The following is a 27,437-nucleotide window of genomic DNA, read 5'->3' as shown; positions in this document are numbered from 1 at the left end:
TTGAACAGTTCTATGTGAAATGGACAGGTCTGTGGACAGCTTTTGTCTGTATTTGTAGTCCTAGTAAGGGCTCATGCACACGACTGTATGTATTTTGCGGTCTGCAAAACACGGATCAACTAAAAATACAGATGACGTCTGTTCGTAACACGTTTTGCATAGCAGCTGTGTGGCCGCCGTATGGCGCTGGCAAATGCAACCGTTTACCACGAATTGCCACAGCTTCTCTGCAAGGATAGGTGAAGCACCTGATTTTTATGCGCTTCACCTGCACTTGCTGTAAACTGGTGCAGTTGAGTGACGGGTGCAGTGCACAACATTGCATCCAGCTCCGATCACTACTGTCACCTGTAGCTTGATCAATCAGACGTGCTGCAAAAAGTGTCGGCGTAGCCCTGGCCTTGCGTGTCCCTTATGTTCAGCACGACATAGCTCTGCCTCCTGTGTAATGGCCGGAGCTGGTTACTGTAGTGTGTAGTGCCGCAGCAGGGGTGCTGGGAATACTTCAGTCTTGGAGAAGCCCTTTAAAACTCTTTGCTTTCTAGAAGAAAAAAAAAAAAAAACTTTTTAAGGGAAATTTGAACTTGTGTTGAATGCTTTTTAAAACGTTCACTTTCTTTGTGTTCTGTATGATACAGGAGGAAAAGGAGCCGCCTAAGATTTTAGAAACAGCAGAATCTGTATCATCTGGTCAAGCGGCAGAAGATGCCACATTAGATTGTGCTCAAGATGAGAAGGTAATTCTATTTTTGTCAGTTTCCCATCAGTTAAAGGGGTTTGCCCCAGACTGACAGCTTATCTACCCACTACATGGGTTATAAGTGCCTGATTAGTATGGGGGGTGTGACTGCTGAAACTCCCAATAAGGGTCCATTCACACGTCTGCAAAATGGATGCGCAAAATTGCGGAACAGTCGCCTACCCATTCATTTTCAATGGGGGCAGAATGTGCTGTCCGCACTTCCGGTTCCGCACTTCCGTTCCACAAAAAAAAAAATAGAACATGTCCTATTCTGGTCTGCAATTGCGAAAAAAAAAAAAAGGTATTTTTCTATGAGAGTGCCGGAGATGTGCGGTCCTGAAAAATGCGGAAGGCACATTGCAGGTGTCCGTGTTTTGCGGATCCGCAAAACGCATATGGACGTGTGAATGGACCCTAATCATGAGAATCGGGTCACCCTTTGATTAGAGCGCCTGTCGAGTATGTGCATAGTATTACATATGTAGCCTACTTGTACTGAGGGCTATGTAAATAGGGACTGGACGCAGGACAACACTTGATTTCAGTAGCAAACCTATGCTGCCATTGGTTCAAGTGAGCACAGAGTTAGGCTGCGTTCACACGGGCGAGATTTCCGCGCGGGTGCAATGCGGTAGGTGAACGCATTGCACCCGCACTGAATCTGGACCCATTCATTTCAATGGGGCTGTTCAGATGAGCGATGATTTTCACGCATCACTTATGCGTTGCGTGAAAATCGCAGCATGCTCTATATTCTGCGTTTTTCACGCAACGCAGGCCCCATAGAAGTGAATGGGGTTGCGTGAAAATCGCATGCATCCGCAAGCAAGTGCGGATGCGGTGCGATTTTCACGCACGGTTGCTAGGTGACTGTCTATACACTGTATTATTTTCCCTTATAACATGGTTATAAGGGAAAATAATAGAATTCTGAATACAGAATGCTTAGTAGGTGATCAATTGAGGGTTAAAAAATAAAAAAAATTAACTCACCTTGTCCTCTTGTTCGCGTAGTTCTCCCGGTCTTTAGTTCTTTAAAAAGATGAACTATGGGCTAAAGGAGAACTATGGGCTATGGACCGGGAGAACTACGCGAACAAGAGGACAAGGTGAGTTAATTTTTTTTATTTTTTAACCCTCAATTGATGACCTACTAAGCATTCTGTATTCAGAATGCTATTATTTTCCCTTATAACCATGTTATAAGGGAAAATAATAACATCTACACAACACCGAACCAAACCTGAACTTCAGTGAAGAAGTTCGGCTCTGGGTACCACAGTCGTGTTTTTTTATCACGCGTGTGCAAAACACATTGCACCCGCGCGATAAAAACTGAACATCGAAACGCAATCAAAACTGACTGCAATTGCATTCCTACTCGCGCGGGTTTGCCGCAACACACCGGGACGCATCCGGAACTAATCCGGACACGCTCGTGTGAACGCAGCCTTAGAGGGGATCATTAGTGGGCAAGCGCTGATGTTTGCATATATATTGGTCAGGTGTGCCGAGTGTCCCTTGCCCTCAGAAGTGGGAACTATATAAAAATAAGCCACTAACCTACACCCGTTGAGAATAGGGTGTGATGGTGGGTTTGGTGGTTATGTTTCCCCACAGCTATATATGAAAGAGGCAGACAGCACTGATATTTTAATCAGAGATTCCAATAAGGTTTTTGTTTTCTTTTTTTATATTTTTAAGCTCTATCCTTTACACATACAGTGCCTTGCAAAAGTATTCACCCCCCTTGATTTTTTATTTTTATTTTTCTTCGGATTTTGGTGTCTCACAACCTGGAATGAACATGGATTGTTTGAGGATTTGCATCATTTAATTTACAGAACATGCCCACAACTTAGAAGATGATTTTTATTTTTATTTTTTTTATTGTGAAGCAAACAACGAATAGGACAAAATAACAGAAAAAAATCAATGTGCATAACTATTCACCCCTCTAAAGTCAATACTTTGTAGAGCCACCTTTAGAAACAATCACAGCTCCAAGTCACTTTGGATAAGGCTAGGTCTACACGACGACATTTGTCGCGCGACATTTTGTTGCACTAATGTCGCTTGACAATTTTTATAATGGCAGTCTATGGTGTCGCACTGCAACATACTGCGACGCAACAGTCGCAGAAAATAATTTTTTCTGCGACTGTTGCGTCGCAGTCGTTGCATGTTGCAGTGCGACACCATAGACTGCCATTATAAAAATTGTTGCATGACATTGGTGCAACAAAATGTTGCGCTACGAATGTTGCAGTGTAGTTGTGCCCTATTGCGCGACAAATGTCGTCGTGTAGACCCAGCCTTAGTCTCCTATGAGCAGTTGCCACATCTTACCACTGGAATTTTCGCCCGTTCCTCCTTGCAAAACTGCTCCAGCTCCTTCAAGTTGGATGGTTTGCGCTTGTGAACAGCAATCTTTAAGTCTGACCACAGATTTTCTATTGGATTGAGATCTGGGCTGTGACGAGGCCATTCAAACACATTTACATGTTCCCCCTTAAACCACTCAAGTGTAGCTTTAGCCGTGTGTTTGGGGTCATTATCCGGCTGAAAGGTAATCCTCCGTCCTAGCCTCAAATCACGCACAGAGTGGTACAGGTTTTTCTCAAGAATATCTCTGTATTTAGCCCCATCCATCTTTCCCTCAACTCGGACCAGTTTCCCAGTCCCATCCATTTGGGTGATGTGATGTGTTGGGTTTGCGCCAGACATAGCGTTTTCTTTGATGGACGAAAAGTTCAATTTTAGTCTCCTCAGACCAGAGCACCTTCCTCCATACATTTTGGGAGTCTCCCACATGCCTTTTCACAAACTCACAACGTGCCTTTTTGTTTTTAGCTGAAAGTAATGGCTTTCTTCTGGCCACTCTGCCATAAAGCTCAACTCTATGGAGCTTATTGTCGTCCTATGTACAGATCCTCCAGTCTCTGCTGTGGAACTCTGCAGCTCCTCCAGGGTTACCTTAGGTCTCTGTGCTGCCTCTCTGATTACTGCCCTCCTTGCCCGGTCCGTGAGTTTTGGTGGGCGGCCATCTCTTGGCAGGTTTGCTGTTGTGCCACGTTCTTTCTATTTGGTTATGATTTGATGGTGCTCCTGGGGATCATCAAAGATTTGGATATATTTTTTATAACCTAACCCTGACTTGTACTTCTCAACAACATTGTCCCTTACTTGTTTGGAGAGTTCCTTGGTCTTCATGGCAGTGTTTGGTTAGTGATGCCTCTTGCTTAGGTGTTGTAGCCTCTGGGGCCTTTCAAAAAAGGTATGTATGTATATGTAATGACAGATCATGTGACACTTAGATTGCACACAGGGGACATTTCACTAATTATGTCACTTCTGAAGGTAATTGGTTGCACCAGAGCTTTTTATGGGCTTCCTAACAAAGGGGGTGAATACATACGCACATGCCAATTTTCTGTTTTCTATTTCAGAACAATAGTTTTTATTTATATATTTTTCTCATTTCACTTCACCAAGTTAGACTATTGTGTTCTGATCCATCACATAAAATTCTGATTAACAAGACATTGAATTTAAGGCTGTAATGTAACAAAATACGAAAAAAGTCAAGGGGGTGAATACTTTTGCAAGGCACTGTACATGATCGATGCAAACTTCTATATCACCTCCTTAGTTAATTGTTTCAGGCCATAAATGTCCCAGATGGGACAACCCCTTTAAATGCAGAGGAGCCACACATGGCTGACTGCGTTCACTGCCATCATTCGTGAGGATTTTGCACATGACTGGTCGGTTGGCTTTTCCTAGAAACCACTTTAAGGACCTGTAAGCCTTTGTTTGTAAAGCATAAGTAGATGATGCCTTATGTAGCCTGATGGTTAATTTGTCCATCTGTTTTCATTACTACTGTGTATTTTTTGTATTTTTTTCCTCTTTGTAATGTGACTGTGTAGTGAAATATGATTTTTCTGCAGGGTAAAAATACGGAGCAGGTACTTGATGTACCCCTTGGTGACATTGACACTAATAATGTGGAGAAAGCGGCTATGGACCTGGCTACAAATGTTGAGAACGTTTCCAGTTCCTCGACCTCAGAGACCCCTCCAGACCCACTGCCTGAGTAAGCCTGCCTTTATAGGTTCTGATATAAAATCTTGCTGTATTTTACTCCCTTGTTTTTTGTGCCGCCACGTCGTCTGATTTTGTTTTGCCTGTTCTGTATTCCCATTCTTAACTAAAATGAATACAGACTATAAAAAAAATATTTTACTACTGAAATATTTGGTAATAAGTGGTTTTGCAGAGCAATATAAATGTGTTGGTAGTGAACAGTAATGTTATAGTAGTAAATATTCTAGCTGTTAAAGGGGCTGCTGAGGTCGGAATCGAGACAGGCCCATAGACTTCTATTGAGCTCGTGCAGCGATAACCGAGAGCGTATTATGTGCCTCCTTCTAGAGATTGGCGGAGGGCTCAGCACTCAGATCCCCACCGATCGCAACTTTTGATATGTCTCTGACATGTCAAAAGTCTTGTAAAGTCAGTGACCCTTTAATGTAGGGAGTCAGTTTTTCCTACATCAGATAACTACAGCTTCATAGTTGGCCTGCGGGGAATGCCTGCAGTATTGAGTGTACAGCTCTGGAGCATTAGCCTGAAAGCGCACGGTTTGTAGTAACATGTCACCGTGTGGTAGACTGCACCCTTCTGTGTAACTAAAGAACAGCTATGGGAGCTTTCCCTGTGTATACAGCAATGGGAGACTGCAAGCAGTGTGGATTCAACCTTACACGCACTGCTGGGATTTTTAGCCTGCAGAATTGTGAGTGTTGCAAGGTACAAAAGTACAAGGTAAGGAATGCAATGGGTTTGCAAAGTAGCTTAACTATACATTCAAGCCAGTGCTCACAAAAAGACTTACACATGGATTCAAGGAATAGCGTAGTTTTTCTGGTTGAAAGGGTTGTTACAACCAGCTAAGGCCTCTTTCACACTTGCGTTGTCCGGATCCGGCGTGTACTCCACTTTCCGGAATTACACGCCGGATCCGGAAAAACGCAAGTGTACTGAAAGCATTTGAAGACGGAGCCGTCTTCAAAATGCGTTCAGTGTTACTATGGCAGCCAGGACGCTATTAAAGCCCTGGTTGCCATAGTGGGAGCGGGGGAGCGGTATACTTACAGTCCGTGCGGCTCCCGGGGCGCTCCAGAATGACGTCAGAGCGTCCCATGCGCATGGATGACGTGATCCATGTGAGCACATGATCCATGCGCTTGGGGCGCCCTGACGTCACTCTGGAGCGCCCCGGGAGCCGCACGGACGGTAAGTATGCTGCTCCCCCGCTCCCCGCTACACTTTACCATGGCTGCCAGGACTTTAGCGTCCCGGCAGCCATGGTAACCATTCAGAAAAAGCTAAACGTCGGGTCCGGCAATGCGCCGAAACGACGTTTAGCTTAAGGCCGGCTCCGGATCAATGCCTTTCAATGGGCATTAATTCCGGATCCGTCGATGCGGCAAGTGTTCCGGATTTTTGGCCGGAGCAAAAAGCGCAGCATGCTGCGGTATTTTCTCCGGCCAAAAAAACGTTCCGGTCCGGAACTGAAGGCATCCTGAATGCATTAGGATAATCCTGATCAGGATTCTTCCGGCATAGAGCCCCGACGACGGAACTCTATGCCGGAAGACAATAACGCAGGTGTGAAAGAGCCCTAAGGCTAAAATGTTCAAGCAGGCTGTATCGGTTTATCACATCCTCTGCCAGAACATTTTAGCGCTACTGTGTAACTAACCTAAGGCTACTCTTTACTTTTATTTAGGAAAACTGCAAAATAAATAAAATTAAATAGAAACAAATTTAATTGTGTTCTTTAAGGCTACTTTCACACTTGCGTTGTTGTTTTCCGGTTCTAAACCAGGGAAAAAACAGATCTGGCACTCAAAACAATGTAAATCAATGGTGACTGATCCGGTTTTTTAGGAGCCTAAAAAAAAAAAACGATCAGTCACCCATTGACTTAATGCATTTAGTGACTGATGCTTTTTTTTTTTCCTGTTTTGATTTCACACAACCGCATCCTAACGGAACGGATGCATCCTGACGTGTAAAATCAAAACTGATCCGTTTAATTCCGGCATTGAGATCCTCAAGTGTGAAAGTAGCCTGAATCTGTGAGTTGGCATGGAAATAAATTATAAAAATTAAATTAACTCTGTTGGTCGTATAAAAGGGTCAGCTATGGTGACTGTTTCAGTTGCATGGGCATTTTTTCCCTTTTGTATTTTATTTTAGATTTTTTTTTTTATTTACTTATTTTTATATAGTTTTGACTCTTATTTCGGATAAGGTTTTTTTTTTTATTATTTATTTATTTATTTTTTTATTATATATCGCTGGAAGGGAGTAAGCTGAGCAGTTCTCGCTGTACTTATTTAGTAATATTGCCCACTTGTATATGTATCTTAATATGCTTTCTTGTACCTAGGGTGTGCCAAGTTTCCCCATCTTATTATTTATTTCACATGAGCTTGTAACTGGCCTGCCACCTCTGGCTCCAGATACCAAAATAGCCCAAACCCCTTTGTTCAACAGGAAGGGATGTGGCTCATTGGCTGCTTCTACGGTTTGCCTGGCTCCATGGAGCATACTGATTTGCCGTTTTTTTTTTTTCTTTATATTTTTTTTTTCCCTTTTCGTTTTATGTTTCATTTATGAGTCTCAGAAATTTGTTCTCAGTTCAGTGTCTTGTTCTGTGACCTTCTGATTCTGGTACTTTGCACCAGCTGACTGTACAATACACGGTGTGTGCCCCTGTCTGGATGAGCAGTGGCTGTAGTGCTTCATCTGTGCCTTTTACTCCATAGTGCAGGGGTGGCCAACCCGCGGCTCTTTGCCGCTTCAAGTGCGGCTCTTGCGGTGGAGATGGGAAGCAGCTGCGCAGCCTAATAGAGAACATGGCATGTGCCGCTCTCAGCGCCTACCATGTTCTCTTCACTAGCATAGTGGAGAAGGGGGAGCGGCTGTAGCCACTGCACCACCAATGAATGTAATTAATTCAAGTATAGGAGGCAGCGGGTGCCGGCGGTGGGATCACATACCCTGCCTCAATAACAGGGCATGCGAACCGCGGAAATTAACCCCTCAGGTGCGTTAATTACATTCATTGGTGGCGCAGTGCCCCCCCCCCCCCCAGTATTATAAATTCTAACCATTGGTGGCGCCCCCCCCCCCCTAAGTATTAGTATCATTGGTGGCAGTGGCCACAGGGTCCCCTCCCCCCTCTTCATTGGTGGCAGTTCCGATCGGAGCCCCAGCAGTGTAATCCTGGGGCTCCGATCTGTTACCATGGCAGCCAGGACGCTACTGAAGCCCTGGCTGCCATGGTACGCTCCCTTCTGCTGTGTGTACTATGCACAGGGCAGCAGGGAGAGTGTGAAGTCCTATTCACCCTAATAGAACTCTAGTAGGGTGAACAGGACAAGGGTTCTAGCTCCTAAGGGGGGCTAATAGTAAATAAATAAAAGAAACACCAAATTACTAAGTTTAAATCGCTCCCTTTCCCAATTTTACATATAATAAAATTTACAAACAATAAAAAATAAACATCACACTTTTTTGGGCATGGTGATATGTAAACTATTAACATATGAAAAAATATTTCCTATGCGGTGAATGCCGTAACAGGAAAAAAAATATCACAACCGTGCGATTTATAACTTGTAGCTCCTGGTAGTCATAGGGTTTTTTTTTTTTTCTGGCTTTGTGTCTGTAAGGTTGGCCACCCCTGCCATAGTGAGACCACATGGGCCAAGTGCGGCCTCTAGAATAGGCGGTGGGGCAGAGTGCAGGCTGATGTCAGCCAAAGCTATTGCACTCTCGACATCTTCCCGTTGATTATATAGTCTCTTATGGTGTGGGTTTTCAAAACCTTCTATAGGTCTTTATAGCTTTTCTATACTTAAATTTTATCTCTGTCCTTGGGAGTTTCTGATCTGCCATCAAATATGTAGCTTGCAATATCAGTTTTTTTTAAAGGCTATGGACACCTTTTGGGGACATTTTTTTTATTATTGCATTGTACTTTTTGATCTAAAAATCACTTTTTCAATTGGTCTTTATTAAAAAATGTAAGGCCCTTTCTCTGTACAGACTTGAGATTCTCTAGTAGCATGATCTGCATTTTGCGGTGTTCCATCAGGCAGCTCAACTGACTGCTCCTTATATATGCTCTATGACATTATAAACACTCGTTAAAGCTCAATCCTTATCTTACTGATAAGAATGTGCCTTAGGCCTCTTTCACACTTGCGTTGTTGGGATCCGGCATGCACTTCCGTTGCCGGAGGTGCCTGCCGGATCCGTAACAACGCAAGTGTACTGAAAGCATTTGAAGACGGAACCGTCTTCCAAATGCTTTCAGTGTTACTATGGCACCCAGGACGCTATTAAAGTCCTGGTTGCCATAGTAGGAGCGGGGAGCGGGGGAGCGGTATACTTACAGTCCGTGCGGCTCCCCGGGCGCTCCAGAATGACGTCAGAGCGCCCCATGCGCATGGATGACGTGATCCATGTGATCACGTGATCCATGCGCTTGGGGCGCCCTGACGTCACTCTGGAGCGCCCGGGGAGCCGCACGGACGGTAAGTATGCTGCTCCCCTGCTCCCCGCTACACTTACCATGGCTGTCAGGACTTTAGCGTCCCGGCAGCCATGGTAACTATTCAGAAAAAGCTAAACGTCGGGTCCGGCAATGCGCCGAAACGACGTTTAGCTTAAGGCCGGATCCGGATCAATGCCTTTCAATGGGCATTGATCCCGGATCCGGCCTTGCGGCAAGTCTTCAGGATTTTTGGCCGGAGCAAAAAGCGCAGCATGCTGCGGTATTTTCTCCGGCCAAAAAACGTTCCGTACCGGAACTGAAGACATCCTGATGCATCCTGAACGGATTACTCTCCATTCAGAATGCATTAGGATAATCCTGATCAGTATTCTTCCGGCATAGAGTCCCGACGACGGAACTCTATGCCGGAAGACAATAACGCAAGTGTGAAAGAGCCCTAAAATAAGTGTTTATGACCTTCTTAGGGTACTTTCACACTTGCGTTGTTCTTTTCCGGCATAGAGTTCCGTCACAGGGGCTCTATACCGGAAAAGAACTGATCAGGTATGTCCCCATGCATTCTGAATGGAGAGTAATCCGTTCAGTTTGCATCAGGATGTCTTCAGTTCAGTCGTTTTGACTGATCAGGCAAAAGAGAAAACTGTAGCATGCTACGGTTTTATCTCCGGCTAAAAAAAACGGAAGACTTGCCTGAATGCCGGATCAGGCATTTTTTCCCATAGGAATGTATTAGTGCCGGATCCGGCATTCAGAATACCGGAATGCCGGATCCGTCCTTCCGGTATGCGCATGCGCAGACTGAAAAAAAGGTGAAAAAATAAATGCCGGATCCGTTTTTGCCGGATGACACCGGAAAGACGGATCCGGCATTTCAATGCATTTTTTCGACTGATCAGGCATTTTTAAGACTGATCAGGATCCTGATCAGTCTTACTAATGCCATCAGTTAGTATACTTTTTGCCTGATCCGGCAGGCAGTTCCGGCGACGGAAGTAGCCTAAGTAGTTTAGAGAGAAGGTTTATTTTTTGATAGGCACAAAGTGAAAGCAAGACAAACCGTTAACCCTTTGTGACAGAATTGAATATTTTTAATAAACGCCAATTGAAAAATGATTCTTGGCCCAAAATGCTAAAATACAATAAAAAATTAAATAAAAAATGTCCTGAAAGTGTACATATCCTTTAAAGCCTGGGGTCTTTTTTTCCCCTTCAATGCTCCAGTGTTTCGAACATAAATGAAGCAGCTTTGTTGTGTTAAAAATGGCGCTACTGTTCTGTGTCTACAGCACCTATGTGGGACTGATGTGGCACCATAGTAGCAGAGTACAAGCAAACTTTGTGTAGTCAAATCTTAAATTCATGTGCTGCCCTACTCATGTGAAAAGGGGGCAAATGGAAGGGAATTCAGAATCCAATTACATATAGGCAGGTTTACTATTAAAAATGCCCCAGTTTTTTGTGCAGTTTTGTACGTGTACTGGTGTACGTGCTTTGGCGTGCATTTGTCAAGTGTTTACGGAGCAGAGATTAAATGACGTCAGGATAGTGCAGTGAATAAATTGGGTAGTAGGCGGTGCTGGGCTCCGGATCGATGGGCGGTGCTGGGCTCCAGGAGATCGTGGGACGATCCCTTGGGCTCCTGACAGGGGATTTACATATGAATAAGATCGCTTTTTATAAGAATATAAGGCGTTGTAAACACTGCATGAAGGCTAATGGGCACATATAAATATCTACATATCGTTAATCCTGGTGACAGAATCCCTTTAAAAGGGTTTTCATTTTTTTTTTTTTTTTAACATGCATATATCAAGGGGAGAAAAACAGAACTAGATCACACATCCACAATGCTATGCTTTGATCTAATGAAACTCTCTTCTCAGCGCCATATTAAAGTGTACAGCCCCCCAACTGCATACTGTGTTTTTTTATTATTTTTTTTTTTTATTTAAACAGATGACCTATACTGTGGATAGGTCACCAGTATCTGATCGGTGGGGGTCCGACACCCAAGAACCCCTCCGATCATCTGTTTGAGAAAGCAAGTACGTTCACAGTAGCTCTTACGATGAGTGACGTCAGTCATTGGTCACATGGCCTAGGTGCATCTCAGCCCTATTGAAGTAATTGGGGCTGAACTGCAATACAAGCATAGCTGCTATACAATGTACAGCGCTGTGCTTGGTGAGCAGAAAGAAAGCCGCAGCACTGCTGTGAGCATCGGTGCCTTCTCAAACAGCTGATCGTCAGGGGTCTCGGGTGTCGGACCCCCTCCAATCAGATTCTCATGACCTATCCTGAATGCAAGTTATCAGTTCAACAAATCCCGGAAAGCCCTTTTCAAGTTGCATTTAGGCTCTGTTCACATATGTGTCATGCTTTCCAGAATAAGTACGGTGGCTCAGTGGACCAGAGTTTGAATCTGATCAGGGACAACATCTGCATGGAGTTTGTATGTTCTCCCCGTGTTTGTGTGGGTTTTACTTCAGTTTCCTCCCACACTTCAAAAGCATATAAATAAGCAAATTGGCTTCCTACAAAATTGACCATATTATGGGTTGGCATCGAGCATCTTTATGGCAGCCGCTGTCTTCCCAGGGAGTTGCTCTGGCCACACAGCTATCCCTGCACTTTGAGTCCCTATGAGAAAAGCACATTACAAATGTTTGTCATTGTCCTAAATGGACACCGGCAACAACCCACCTGCTTACAGCGTGGTCAATCTTTTTCGTCAGTGGTGTCCATTATGATGGAAACAAGTAGTGCTACCTGCGATCCTTGGCATTTGCTATGCAGCACATATTTTTATAGAATGGCTTTTACTTTGCTTAGCCCTTTAATCGAAGTCCTTTTAAGCTGCCCATGAATATCAGTGGAAAGCCTGATGGTAACAGTTGTCCCTCTACCTACACCCCCAGACGTATGGATTTTGCCCCTCCGAGTTTGTTTGCACCCTCACCATGGTTATTGGTCACTGGAAGACTTGCCCAGGACCGGACCAGCCAAGGGACCAAAAAAAATAAATCCCTTCTGACTGATGCCTGCTTAATACCTGCCCATTACTGCAGGCTTGACTCTGATGTCTTTGGGCAGCTTATGTCAGTGGTCATGCTCTGCGCAGCTCCATGCTATGATGAGGTCATTGCGTTGCAAATTTCTAAATCTCCTGAAACCTCAACTATCATTGAATGCAAACGTCTTCAACATTTCTGCCTCTTAAAGTGTAACTACATTTTAGGAAACCCATGACCTAGTTTGATCAGTGGGGTCTGAGTGCTGAGACCCCCACTGATAGCAGAAACAAAGGGGCAGAAGTGCTCAGTCTGTCTCTCCTCGCGGTCTGAAGACTAGCTTGTAGAAGGTCATTGAGGCTGTCCTCAGTAGAGTCTTCTTCAGCTAGTGACTAGAGACAGTGTTCTGGTAATTTCACCAAGTTAAATGGGGAAGGGGGGTTGGGTGGTATTCGTTCTTTCAAGCATACATGTGTAGCCCACGGGCTTGTATTACCCCTTTTCTCATTTACCATAATTTTTACTGCATGTTAAAAAGGGAACTTGTCATCAACTTTATGTTGACCTCACTGAGGGCAGTATAAAATAGTGACAGAAATGCTGATGTCAGCGGTGTGTCACTCATCAGCTAAAAGTAAGTGGTTGCTGAGAACCAGCATCATAATCATTGCAGCCCAGGCCTGGAAAAGAGTCAAATCTACCTGAGAAGAGTCCTGGTTATCCATAATCTCCTGCTCTCTCACCCATCTGTTATAGGTGTAGAAAATGGTCTAAATGTAAGACCGCTCAGAGACTTAGAAGCAGTGATGGATGCACCGGAGTTATGGAGAGGCCTGCGCCTGTACATAACTTCGTCGATCCAGCGCAGGTGCTTTATTAAGACCGGCGACTAAAACTCTGGTCTTAAATGTGCCCCAAAGTATTTAAGTTTTAACATGCACTAAAAATTTGGGTGGATGGGAAAGGAGTAATACAAGCCCATGGGCTACACGTGTATGCTAGAGGAGACGGTGCTCATCCCCTTTGTTTTGGCGCTCGGTGGGGGTCTCTGCAGCCAGATTCCCACTAATCAGAACTAATAACATGTCTATATGATGTGGAAAGTTTTTTCAGAAAATGCAGTTCCACGTTTAGTCATGTAGGAATTGATCTGGTGTGCCTTCTTATGCTTTCCTATCCTTTTTTTCTTTTTTTTTTTTTTTTTCTGGCCCCCTAGCCACCTTAGGGCTCTTTCACACCTGCGTTCTTTTCTTCCGGCATAGAGTTCCGTCGTCGGGGCTCTATGCCGGAAGAATCCTGATCAGTTTTATCCTAATGCATTCTGAATGGAGTGAAATCCGTTCAGGATGTCTTCAGTAACGGAACGTTTTTTGGCCGGAGAAAATACTGCAGCATGCTGCGCTTTTTGCTCCGGCCAAAAATCCTGAAGACTTGCCGCAAGGCCGGATACGGAATTAATGCCCATTGAAAGGCATTGATCCGGATCCGGCCTTAAGCTAAACGTCGTTTCGGCGCATTGCCGGATCCAACGTTTAGCTTTTTCTGAATGGTTACCATGGCTGCCAGGACGCTAAAGTCCTGGCAGCCATGGTAAAGTGGAGCGGGGGAGCAGCATACTTACCGTCCGTGCGGCTCCCGGGGTGCTCCAGAGTGACGTCAGGGCGCCCCAAGCGCATGGATCACGTGATCGCATGGCACGTCATCCATGCGCATGGGGCGCTCTGACGTCATTCTGGAGCGCCCCGGGAGCCGCACGGACTGTAAGTATACCGCTCCCCAGCTCCCCGCTCCTACTATGGCAACCAGGACTTTAATAGCGTCCTGGCTGCCATAGTAACACTGAAAGCATTTTGAAGACTGATCCGTCTTCAAATGCTTTCAGTACACTTGCGTTTTTCCGGATCCGGCGTGTAATTCCGGCAAGTGGAGTACACGCCGGATCCGGGCAGCGCAAGTGTGAAAGAGGCCTTAAATGTCCATAATGGTTTTTGCATGGTAAGCATTTTACACTCCCAATTTCCCCTGGGTAAAAAGGATGTTATTTCTCTCCCTTCAGTGCGATAGAAGCGTCCAGTGTTCCTCTCCCTGTAGTCAGCTCTAGTGAAACTGAACAGTCAGAACCTGACTGTGAGATTGGGGGGGCAGTAGAGGTTCCCCCTCAGAGCGAGCCATCCTTTATCAGTCCACCAAGGTGAGTACTGAAGTAGGTTGTGGTTCTTTAAAGCAAGAGTCATTCCAAAACGAAACCAGGAAAAGGTAACGCTTCATCCGCTACTAAGGCTCCGCAGCATCCAATGGCTCACCTGCTTTGCTTGCTTTTTTAATTCTTTGCGCCTTACATTTGCATATGGTCTATGCATGGAAGACATCAAAGCTCAAGTGCCCCTGAAAGGCTCCCGGAAAGCTTTACTGTAACAGTAAGATTTCAGCTTTCATACTTTTAGGGGAGAGCCTTATCCTGCCCAGCTGGCGCATGCGCAGTGAAGCGGGGTGTGCCGGCCCCAACTTCATCTGCGCATGCAGCGAATGCCTCAGGACTGCTTGACTACTCCTGATGTGGGCGCTGCCTCAGAGTGCTACTTTATAACTTTAGACAGCAATTTCCAATCTTTTAGAACAGTAGGGTGGCGGTATATTTGATGACCGGTTCCCTTTAAATTAGCCATAGGTTTTAGGCAGGGTCTTTAGTGTCAGTCACCTTTTTGCCTTTTTCACGCCTTTTCCTTTATGCTTTTGCTGCTGCACATTTTGCTTTTAGTTTAATTAATGCAAATATGTGATGAATAATGGAAATGACGTCCAGTAATTCATAAGAGCATGTGAAATGTTTGATGTTCCAGCGAGGGAGCTGTTGCGATCCATTTATTTGTTCGTCCCGTGTTGTTGCCGTGTCACAGCTTACTGCTCCTGTATGAAGTACACGTCTGTCAGTGCTCGCTCCCAAAGACATGCATGGTTTACAATTGGCAAACAGATTTTTTGTATATATTGTTTTTTTTCTTTTGTTTTTCCCCCTCTTCTTTCATCGACCCCTTTTTTAGTTTTGGCAGTGAACATGTCGAAAACATCTCGGTTTCAAACCAAAAACGGAAAGCGACTACCTCTGACGTGGAGGCCAAGGCATCAAGTCTAGAAAAGGACGCAGAAACCCAAAAGTTATCTCTTAATTTTTCACAAGAGTTAGATAAAGAGGTAAGTGGTGGTGAACGTCAGTGAGGCAGTGACCTGCTTGGAGTGTGTACACATACTCAAGGGGTTGGCCCTTCTTGCGCTTTGGCATATTGCTAGGATATGCCACCAGTGTCTGAAAGGTGTGAGCTCCAAAGGTCTCTAGAATGGGGGCTCCAAAGAGAGCAAAGGCGCACTATGCATGCGTGGGCTCCCTCCATTCATTTCTATGGGACTGACAAAAATAGCCAAGTGCCGGCTCGTCTATCTCTGGAACTCCCATAGAGGTGAATGGAGAGGTGTGGCCGCGCTTGCGCAGGGCATTCCCCAGTCAGTTCTAAGAGAGCTCCGGAAATAGTCAAGTATGCTCGCTAGGCTCTTTTGATCACTCCAAAGAAATTAATGGGAAGCACACAGTTTATGTGCCTGTGCGCTCCTTTGCTTTGCCAGAGGTGGGACCTGCACATATCGGACATTTGTGGCTGATACTAGCGGTTTGCCACCAAAGGATGAGATGGACCAACTTCTTTAGAGTTGGCTCTGCATATTACTTTCACGGTGGTAGTCAATCTAATGTGTATGGGGCAGCCCAACAGTCTCGCACAGCAGGCGTCTGATCCTCCATTCCTCAGCCTTACTGGTGTCTGGCAGCAGATTATTCCCTTATTAAAAATATACATTCACGTAAATAGGAGGGGAACGTTGGCTAATAGCCATCCAATGAGACTGGTCTTCAGGCTTCATACATGGCTCCATGTTCATTTTTTTGGCCTAAAATACAATGCATAAAGAAAAATGCATTATACAGTAGGTGAAACCTCACCAGAAGACCACCCTTTTAGGGTCCATTCACACGTCTGTTGTTTCTTTCCTGATCTGTTCAGTTTTTTGCGGAACAGATCTGGACCAGATCTGGACCCATTCATTTTCAATGGGTCCTGAAAAAAAATCAGACATTGAGCTGTCCGATTTTTTTTATTTTTTTTTATTTTTATTTTTTTTTATTTTTATTTTTTTCAGGACCCATTGAAAATGAATGGGTCCAGATCTGTTCCGCAAAAACGGAACAGCTCAGGAAAGAAACAAAGGACGTGTGAATGGACCCTTATCCAGACCAAATTTTGAGTGACAGATTTTCAGTTCCACGATATATTATGCCCACTGCCCGTTTTCTTTGTGAAATCCTCTCTAGAAGACTACTTTTCAGTGCAAATTTTGGGTGGTTTTCTCAAACGGCTTTCAATTTTTTTAAATCTGAAGTGCTGTATATCAAAGTTTTTCTCTTGAAGCCCCGAAAATGGTGGCGAATACAGTCCAAGATATAGCATCTCATCAGCTTGGTTATACCTTTTGAAGAAGAATACAGTGTGTACTAATGCCTATGTCAATTCTAGATGATCAGCAGCAAAGAAGTAACTGGAGAGCCGGTGGTTCCTGGGGACACCAAGGATGACATTCCAACCTTCGATGAATGGAAGAAGCAAGTCATGGAAGTAGAGAAAGAAAAGAGTATGTGATTACCACCAACACGGTGCTGTACTATATGAACTTTCCCCTGTGCAACATTTAGGAGGTCATTTATCAAACTGGTGTAAAGAAGAACTGGCTTAGTTGCCCATAGCAACCAATCAGATTCCACCTGTCATTTTCCAAAGAAGCTATCCAAAATGAAAGGAGGAATCTGATTGGTTGATTTGCCAGTTCTACTTTACACCAGTTTGATAAATGACCCCCTCAGTGTTTAACATGGTCTCCCAAGCTTTGTTCTAGGAGTTGAGCTGCATTAACCAGCATGACCACTACAATTTTAAGGGATCTGTGCCTCCAGCGCTGTTCAAAGTGGCCTTTCTGGCCGCTATAGGAACTGGCTAAACTGTGGGGGCATTGACCCCCGCTGACTGGATATTGATGACTTCTCCCATGGATAGGTCTTAAGTATCTAGAGCTCAGAAAAACCCCTTCAGTATCTGTGCAAAATGGTCACATAGACCAAATGATGATGAGCATGTCACTGAGGTCTCGGGGCCATATTTATCTTCAGAACAGATCCATACAAGTCACTCGGTCATGCACATACCCATGTGCCTGTCCGGTAAAATGGCCCTTCCTCTTGAAGGAATTGATAAAAAAAAAAAAATATATATATATATATATATATATAATATATATTCGGGTAGAATATATTCAGGCAATGTTCTGCCCTGTTATTCATGTCAGCAAGACCTCCCTTCTGTGTTGAGAACTGAGGGTATTTCAAGTTACAGTAAATTAACTTGAAGGGTCTCCTTTGAAGAACCTGTTTTAATTTGATAGATCCTCTGACAAGTGGCAAGAGATTACAGAAACTGGAGGCGCAACAAAGGGAGGCCTCCCAATTGGAGGGTCACCTTATGGCGTTGTGCCAATGATGGGCTGCACTCTATTGTAAGGTGGTCGTGTATGCAGCTGCAGGTTAGAATTCTAATTGTAACCTGAGGGGGAAGTGTGTATCCCTGAAACGCGTTGATTTCCAATAAGACATCACCTTCAAGTTGCAGTGGTTCTTTTCTCCGTGCAGTAACTCTACACGTACCAGATAGGGGTAGTGGTGCTGCTGGGATTCCTTGGTGGTGTTAACGGGGGGAACTAGTTGCATCAATGCTTGAAGGATTAGGGACTGTTCACACGTGGCAGATTTTTTTGCAAACCTTTCCAGATCCCACTCTCGCGTAAGAAACAGATTTGGAATTGCAGAAATTTCTGAAACAAATCTGCCGCATGCGGCTTCATGTGCCCAGGACTGGTTTTGATAGCTGCTCTTTGCGGTGGCTTTCCGCTCCTGGTAGATGTTGTCTCCAAATCCTTTAATGGGGCCCTTCTAACATGTTCTCCATAATTTGAAGAAGTATAGCATTTGTATTTCTAAGGGCCTGTTCAGATGGCAGATTTTCAGTGTGAATTTTGGTGCACACGCTATACTGAACAGTGTGTCTTCCGCCTCTTACTGTTTTCAGTGAGAATTCCCAGCGTAGTTCATATGGTGCGGATTTAAAATCCAAATTATGGAGAAAATGGTACAATTGTTGTGCAAAAATCTGAGGCCGCCTGAACACACTTCTTATGGGTCGAATAAGTGGCTTTTAGTTTGGTATTTACGAAATGTATACCCGGCCTTTTACTAGATTTTATAAGCGCCTGCCCAAGGCCAGACTGAGATTTTCACGTTCGACTGGCTTTATAATAAAATGTATCCATGTGAGAGACTGGAAAGGCCACAGGCAGCCAGACATCCTGGGATCAGCACCCTGGTCTAGTCCCGTCCTTTGTAGTATAATCTCTCCTCCAGAGCTTGCAGAGGAGGAGCGCGTCCTAGAATTTGAAGGCTTTTCGTTAACCAGAAATTTTATTATAATTTTTTTTATTTATTAACATTTTAGCAAAACTGGTTGTGAACTTAATAACATTTCACAGTTTCGATCTCTGTGAAAAATGTGGCTTCTTTGAAATACTTTCTGGTTTCTGTAACCAGTTCAGTTCCCGTCTTTTTCTCTATTCATACACATAGCAGTAATCAGAATTCTGCCGCTGCCCCCGTGTAATGGACGGTGAGACGTGTGACAGCAGCTCAGCCCGAGCCGAGTTACTGCTGGCCTTTGCTAAGAGAAAAAAAAATCTGAACATAGCGTTAGAATACATTGGAGAAGGAGACAACCTGTTAGTCACAATAGAATGACGGGATTCATGCCTTGGCACCCAGTTTTCAGGAGTTGGGGTAGGCTTCCCAGCATTCCATCCCCCCTTCAATCAATGATTTATGCACGTTTTCGGTCTTGCACAATTATTTTTTTAGATCTTGCAGCACACCGTATTTGGCCTGCCACTTCTGGGCAGGGTTAGGCGGTGGGACTAGCATTAGCGCTGCAGATTGAGTACAATTTACAGCGGAAATTGCAGCTCTAGATTTCAGTTTCTGGCGCAAGGACAGGCAGAGATTTGCCAAATTTATTAAGAGGGATGCACAATTTAATACATTTGCAGATCTTTCTCCAGCGTACTTTGGTTTATGGCTGGTGTATGATGTGAACGGTTGTAGTAAATTTCCCCCACATGCAGGGGGCATTTAAAGGCCTTGCAACAGGACTAAGGAAATCCGGTAAGAGACCCGTCCACAGACCAGTTCCTGGGTTCTAGCTCCTCGTCAGTACAGAGCTGGTTCCTGGTTTTCTTGGTGAGAGAAACTGGAGGATGCTGTTTCTCTATGTGGAGACCGCATCTCGTGAAGGGATTCTCAGGGCCAGTTCACACAGTGTTTTTGCACTGCTTTTGGCATGTTTCCACTTCCAAAATAGCCGCCTATTCCTTTCAAATGGAAACAGCACTTGCCTGTTTTCCACGTAGAAAAAAGAATCAGCATGCCCTATCTTGGGGTGGAATCCGCACTTGATCTCCCATTTGATATGAATGGGAAGCATAAAAAAAAAAATCTGTACATGTCTGCACGGTATTGGCTGCAGAACCGAGAGCTAAAAATGCAGTTTTATATTGAAGTAAATGTCAGTTGTTTTAAAAAAAAAAAAAAAACGCTGAAAAGCCAAATTAAACGCGTCAAAAACCACACTAAAAACACATAGGAAAACAATACAGTCGGATTCCACAGTGACTTTTGAAGGTGGATTTTCCGGATCCATCGTGTGAACATACCCTAGAGTCCCCTAGAGAAAAAGAATGCAAATAATCTCTCTTCCAAGGTGAAAAACTGTTCCAGGAGGAAGAAACAAACAGCCCATGTACGCAGGAGGCTGTCAGTTGGTTTTGATAAGTGCAGTCTCTGCAGTGGCATCCAAGCCAGTCCGAGCTTTCCATCATAAGTGAACAGTTTTCTAAGTTTTTGTGAAGATTGCAGATTTCACAAAATGTTCCAAAAGGGGTTAACCCATGATTAATGTAAAAAATGAAGAAAATCTGACATCATATAGTACATGACAATCTCTTTTTTAACAAACCCAGAACCAGCCCTGTACCTCACATGGATCCAGAGATCTCCCCAGTCATTGCTCTGCTAGATTTATATCAAGCTGACAGCCCAAGGGGAGTGTCCTTTCTGCTGCAGCTCAGGGGGGCGTGTCCATGCTCTATCACAGCTCAGGAGGATGGAACTGTGTGTGTGCGGCCATCTCAGTGAGCAGGTCAAAGAAATAAGAAAAAGAACAACCAGCAGATGGCGCTGTACAGATACACTTTATTGAATATCTCAGGGGCTAAGCTAAATTTTTTATTACATGCAATTACAAAAGTATTCAGATCCAGGTGCTGGTTTGAAAACTGCAGAATATTTTTCATGGGACAACCCTTTAAAAAGGCCATTTGTCGGCAGATTTGTACCTATGACCCTGGCTGACCTGTTGCATGTGCTCCTGGCAGCTGAGGACACCTGTGTTGGTCCCATGTTCATATGTACCCGCATTGCTGAGAAAAATGATGTTTTAATATATGCAAATGAGCCTCTAGGAGCAACAGGCTCAGTTCTCTGCAATGACAATGTCCCCGTTGCTCCTGGTGACTCATTTGCATATATAAAAACATCATTTTTCTCAGTAATGCGTTCACATATGAACATGGGACCAACACGGATCCTTCAGCTGCCAAGCGCACATGTAACAGGTCAGCCAGTTTCATAGGTACAAATCTGCTGACAGATGCCCTTAAACCTTTTCCGGACACAGGGCGTACCTGATGTCTTGGTACTTAAGGACACAGGGCATACCTGTACGCCCTGTGTATTTCCGATCACCGGCGAGCGGTGATCGGAACTAGGTGCCTGCTCAAATCATTGCGCAGGCACCTTGGCTAAAAGCGCATCCCCCCCGTGTTAGCAATCTGCACAAACCGCAGGTCAATTCAGACCGGTTTGCGGCTTTTCATGTTGCGGGCGGCGGCGGTGCCATTTGATCCCCATGGGGCTGTAGGGGGGACCCGATGGCATGAAAGGCAGCACGATGCCTTTCTGTGACGTGCCTGTGAGATCCACTGATAGATGGATCGGATCCGCAAAACGCACACGGATGTCTGAATGGAGCCTTACAGGGGCGTGATCAATGACTCTGGTGATCACCCCATATAGACTCCCTGATCACCCCCCTGTCATGATCACACCCCTGTAAAGCTCCATTCAGATGTCCGCATGATTTTTACGGATCCACTGATAGATGGATCGGATCCGCAAAACGCACACGGACGTCTGAGTGGAGCCTTACAGGGGCGTGATCAATGACTGTGGTGATCACCCCATATAGACTCCCTGATCACCCCCCTGTCATTGATCACCCCCCTGTCATTGATCACCCCCCTGTCATTGATCACCCCCCTGTCATTGATCACCCCCCTGTCATTGATCACCCCCCTGTCATTGATCACCCCCCTGTCATTGATCACCCCCCTGTCATTGATCACCCCCCTGTCATTGATCACCCCCCCTGTCATTGATTACCCCCCCTGTCATTGATTACCCCCCCTGTCATTGATTACCCCCCCTGTCATTGATTACCCCCCCTGTCATTGATTACCCCCCCTGTCATTGATTACCCCCCCTGTCATTGATTACCCCCCCTGTCATTGATTACCCCCCTGTCATTGATTACCCCCCTGTCAAGCTCCATTCAGATGTCCGCATGATTTTTACGGATCCACTGATAGATGGATCGGATCCGTAAAACGCACACGGACGTCTGAATGGAGCCTTACAGGGGCATGATCAATGACTGTGGTGATCACCCCATATAGACTCCCTGATCACCCCCCTGTCATTGATTACACCCCTGTCATTGATCACCCCCCTGTAAAGCTCCATTCAGATGTCCACATGATTTTTACGGATCCACTGATAGATGGATCGGATCCGCGAAACACATACAGGCGTCTCCCTGGAGCCTTCCAGGGGGGGTGATCACCCCATATAGACTCCCTGATCACCCCCCTGTCATTGATCACCCCCCTGTCATTGATCACCCCCCTGTCATTGATCACCCCTCTGTAAGGCTCCATTCAGACATTTTTTTGGCCCAAGTTAGCGGAATTATTATTATTTTTTTCTTACAAAGTCTCATATTCCACTAACTTGTGTCAAAAAATAAAATCTCACATGAACTCACCATACCCCTCACGGAATCCAAATGCGTAAAATTTTTTAGACATTTATATTCCAGACTTCTCACGCTTTAGGGCCCCTAGAATGCCAGGGCAGTATAAATACCCCACATGTGACCCCATTTCGGAAAGAAGACACCCCCAGGTATTCCGTGAGGGGCATATGGAGTCCATGAAAGATTGAAATTTTTGTCCCAAGTTAGCGGAAAGGGAGACTTTGTGAGAAAAAAATAAAAAATATCAATTTCCGCTAACTTGTGCAAAAAAAAAAAAATTCTATGAACTCGCCATGCCCCTCATTGAATACCTTGGGGTGTCTTCTTTCCAAAATGGGGTCACATGTGGGGTATTTATACTGCCCTGGCATTCTAGGGGCCCCAAAGCGTGAGAAGTCTGGTATCCAAAGGTCTAAAAATGCCCTCCTAAAAAGAATTTGGGCACCTTTGCGCATCTAGGCTGCAAAAAAGTGTCACACATCTGGTATCGCCGTACTCAGGAGAAGTTGGGGAATGTGTTTTGGGGTGTCATTTTACATATACTCATGCTGGGTGAGAGAAATATCTTGGTCAAATGCCAACTTTGTATAAAAAAATGGGAAAAGTTGTCATTTGCCAAGATATTTCTCTCACCCAGCATGGGTATATGTAAAATGACACCCCAAAACACATTCCCCAACTTCTCCTGAATACGGCGATACCACATGTGTGACACTTTTTTGCAGCCTAGGTGGGCAAAGGGGCCCATATTCCAAAGAGCACCTTTAGGATTTCACAGGTCATTTACCTACTTACCACACATTAGGGCCCCTGGAAAATGCCAGGGCAGTATAACTACCCCACAAGTGACCCCATTTTGGAAAGAAGACACCCCAAGGTATTCCGTGAGGGGCATGGCGAGTTCCTAGAATTTTTTATTTTTTGTCACAAGTTAGTGGAAAATGATGATTTTATTTATTTTATTTTTTTCATACAAAGTCTCATATTCCACTAACTTGTGACAAAAAATAAAAACTTCCATGAACTCACTATGCCCATCAGCGAATACCTTGGGGTGTCTTCTTTCCATAATGGGGTCACTTGTGGGGTAGTTATACTGCCCTGGCATTCTAGGGGCCCAAATGTGTGGTAAGAAGTTTGAAATCAAATTCTGTAAAAACTGACCTGTGAAATCCGAAAGGTGCTCTTTGGAATATGGGCCCCTTTGCCCACCTAGGCTGCAAAAAAGTGTCACACATGTGGTATCTCCGTACTCAGGAGAAGTTGGGGAATGTCTTTTGGGGTGTCATTTTACATATACCCATGCTGGGTGAGAGAAATATCTTGGCAAAAGACAACTTTTCCCATTTTTTTTTTATACAAAGTTGGCATTTGACCAAGATATTTCTCACCCAGCATGGGTATATGTAAAAAGACACCCCAAAACACATTCCTCAACTTCTCCTGAATACAGAGATACCAGATGTGTGACACTTTTTTGCAGCCTAGGTGGGCAAAGGGGCCCATATTCCAAAGAGCACCTTTCGGATTTCACTGGTCATTTTTTACAGAATTTGATTTCAAACTCCTTACCACACATTTGGGCCCCTAGAATGCCAGGGCAGTATAACTACCCCACAAGTGACCCCATTTTGGAAAGAAGACACCCCAAGGTATTCCGTGAGGGGCATGGCGAGTTCCTAGAATTTTTTATTTTTTGTCACAAGTTAGTGGAAAATGATGATTTTATTTTATTTTTATTTTTTTTTCATACAAAGTCTCATATTCCACTAACTTGTGACAAAAAATAAAAACTTCCATGAACTCACTATGCCCATCAGCGAATACCTTAGGGTGTGTACTTTCCGAAATGGGGTCATTTGTGGGGTGTTTGTACTGTCTGGCCATTGTAGAACCTCAGGAAACATGACAGGTGCTCAGAAAGTCAGAGCTGCTTCAAAAAGCGGAAATTCACATTTTTGTACCATAGTTTGTAAACGCTATAACTTTTACCCAAACCATTTTTTTTTTTACCCAAACATATTTTTTTTTATCAAAGACATGTAAAACAATAAATTTAGAGCAAAATTTATATATGGATCTCGTTTTTTTTGCTAAATTTTACAACTGAAAGTTTTGCAAAAAAATCGTTAAATTTCGATTAATAACAAAAAAAAGTAAAAATGTCAGCAGCAATGAAATACCACCAAATGAAAGCTCTATTAGTGAGAAGAAAAGGAGGTAAAATTCATTTGGGTGGTAAGTTGCATGACCGAGCAATAAACGGTGAAAGTAGTGTAGGTCAGAAGTGTAAAAAGTGGCCTGGTCTTTCAGGGTGTTTAAGCACTGGGGGCTGAGGTGGATAAACATATCATATGACCTAACCCTTCAGATGAACACAATAAAAAATAAAAACTGTGCTAAATAAACCATTTTTTTTTGTCGCCTTACAGCACAAAAAGTACAACAGCAAGCGATCAAAAAGGCGTACTCCTACCAAAATAGTACCAATCTAACAGTCACCTCATCCCGCAAAAAATTATCCCCTACCTGAGACAATCGCGCAAAAAAATAAAAAAAACTATGGCTCAGAATATGGAGACACTAAAACATCATTTTTTTTTTTTTGTTTTAAAAAAGCTGTTGTGTAAAACTTACATAAATAAAATTAAAAAAACTACATATTAGGTATCACCGCGTCCGTATCGACTGGCTCTTTAAAAATATCACATGACCTAACCCCTCAGATGAACACCGTAAAAAATAAATAAAAACTGTGCTAAATAAACCAATTTTTTGTCACCTTACATCACAAAAAGTGTAATAGCAAGCGATCAAAAAGTCATATGCACCCCAAAATAGTGTCAGCTCATCCCGCAAAAAATGAGACCCAAGCAAAGATAATCGCCCAAAAACTGAAACGACTATGGCTCTCAGACTATGGAGACACTAAAACATGATTATTATTTTTTTTTTTGTTTCAAAAATGAAATCATTGTGTAAAACTTACGTAAATAAAGTAAATGGTATACATATTAGGTATCGCCACGTCCGTAACAACCTGCTCTATAAAAATACCACATGATCTAACCTGTCAGATGAATGTTGTAAAAAAAAAACTGTGCCAAAACAGCTTTTTCTTGTTACCTTGCCTCACAAAAAGTGTAATATAGAGCAACCAAAAATCATATGTACCCGAAACTAGTACCAACAAAACTTCCACCCTATCCCGTAGTTTCTAAAATGGGGTCACTTTTTTGGAGTTTCTACTCTAGGGGTGCATCAGAGGGGCTTCAAATGGGACATGGTGTCAAAAAACCAGTCCAGCAAAATCTGTCTTCCAAAAACCGTATGGCATTCCTTTCCTTCTGCGCCCTGCCGTGTGCCTGTACAGCAGTTTACAACCACATATGGGGTGTTTCTGTAAACTACAGAATCAGAGCCATAAATATTGAGTTTTGTTTGGCTGTTAATCCTTGATTTGTAACTGGAAAAAAAATATTAAAATAGAAAATCTGCCAAAAAAGTGAAATTTTAAAATTGTATCTATTTTCAATTAATTCTTGTGGAACACCTAAAGGGTTAATGACGTTTGTAAAATCCATTTGAATACATTGAGGGGTGTAGTTTCTAGAATGGGGTCATTTTTGGATGGTTTCTAATATGTAAGCCTCACAAAGTGACTTCAGACCTGAACTGGCCCTTTAAAAAGTTGGTTTTTGAAAATTTCTGAGAAATTTCAAGATTTGCTTATAAACTTCTAAGCCTTTTAACGTCCCCCAAAAATAAAATGTCATTCCCAAAATGATCCTAACATGAAGTAGACATATGGGGAATGTAAAGTAATTATTTTTGTAGGTATTAATATGTATTATAGAAGTAGAGAAATTGAAACTTGGAAATTAGCTAATTTTTCCAAATTGTTGGCAAATTTGGTATTTTTTTTATAAATAAAAAATAATTTTTTTGACTTCATTTTACCAGTGTTATGAAGTACAATATGTGACGAAAAAAACTATCTCAGAATGGCCTGGATAAGTCAAAGCGTTAAAGTTATCACCACTTAAAGTCACACTGGTCAGATTTGCAAAAAATGGCCAAGTCCTTAAAGTGAAATAGGGCTGAGTCCTTAAGGGGTTAAGCCTCATGTGTAAAACTACAGCAGGCAAATTGGAGGCCATAGCAACCGCATTCCAGCTTTCTGCTCTCCTAGCTTTAGAGCCTGGTGGCAATGGTTCGTCTATATGACAGGTCATTTGGGTCTTTTCTACAGGCTGCTCTATGGGTGAGATATTTTTATTATACCCATAATCCTCTTATGTATTTCTTCCTTAGAAATATTTTTTAACAGTTTAGGAAATTTTACAGAAAACGCCTAACTGGTATGTCCCCCCATTTCTGACCATTTCACAAGAAATCTGTTGACGGCTGGAGAACTTTCTTCCATACAAGCAGCGGTTACTCAGCTTCTTTAGGTCGGATATTAATAACAAAAGGCATTTGTGGCATTGGATGACAGTCATATGAGCTTTATGTTTAGCTCCTGGAGCGAGGATCTGCCCTTCAGTAAACTTCTTTGTGTCATCACTAGCTTGTCTTGTAACATGGAATATAATTTATAAAGGGTCTTTGAGTTTCTGATATGTCATTTTGATCGGTGGTGGTCCGAGTGCCGAGACTCCCACCGTGCGAGGAGAGAGGAGCGCTCACATTTCACGCTCTCTCTCTCATCACATAGGAGGAGTGAGGGTCCATTCACACGTCCGTGTGTGTTTTACGGATCCGTGGATCCGCAAAACACGGACATCGGCGGCACTCTC

General features: G+C 43.7%; 1 protein-coding gene across 3 annotated transcripts in view; it reads left to right on the top strand.

Moving 5' to 3' along the window:
• SUCO (SUN domain containing ossification factor) overlaps nt 1-27,437 on the top strand; it is a 104,191-nt gene that overhangs the window by 22,115 nt on the left and 54,639 nt on the right. For 2 of the 3 annotated variants that reach the window (XM_040406743.1, XM_040406742.1), the window contains exons 3-7: nt 639-737; nt 4,696-4,841; nt 14,409-14,543; nt 15,394-15,544; nt 16,915-17,029. In XM_040406743.1, coding sequence (XP_040262677.1) covers nt 639-737; nt 4,696-4,841; nt 14,409-14,543; nt 15,394-15,544; nt 16,915-17,029 — 646 coding nt within the window. The remainder of the gene's footprint in view (nt 1-638; nt 738-4,695; nt 4,842-14,408; nt 14,544-15,393; nt 15,545-16,914; nt 17,030-27,437) is intronic. The other variant, XM_040406744.1, reaches the window with a different exon arrangement.

The sequence above is a fragment of the Bufo bufo genome, chromosome 9, assembly GCF_905171765.1.
Source record: "Bufo bufo chromosome 9, aBufBuf1.1, whole genome shotgun sequence".
Taxonomy (NCBI): Eukaryota; Metazoa; Chordata; class Amphibia; order Anura; family Bufonidae; genus Bufo; species Bufo bufo.
The sequence above is the reverse complement of the archived record's forward strand: the minus strand, read 5'-3'. Positions and strand labels throughout refer to the sequence as shown.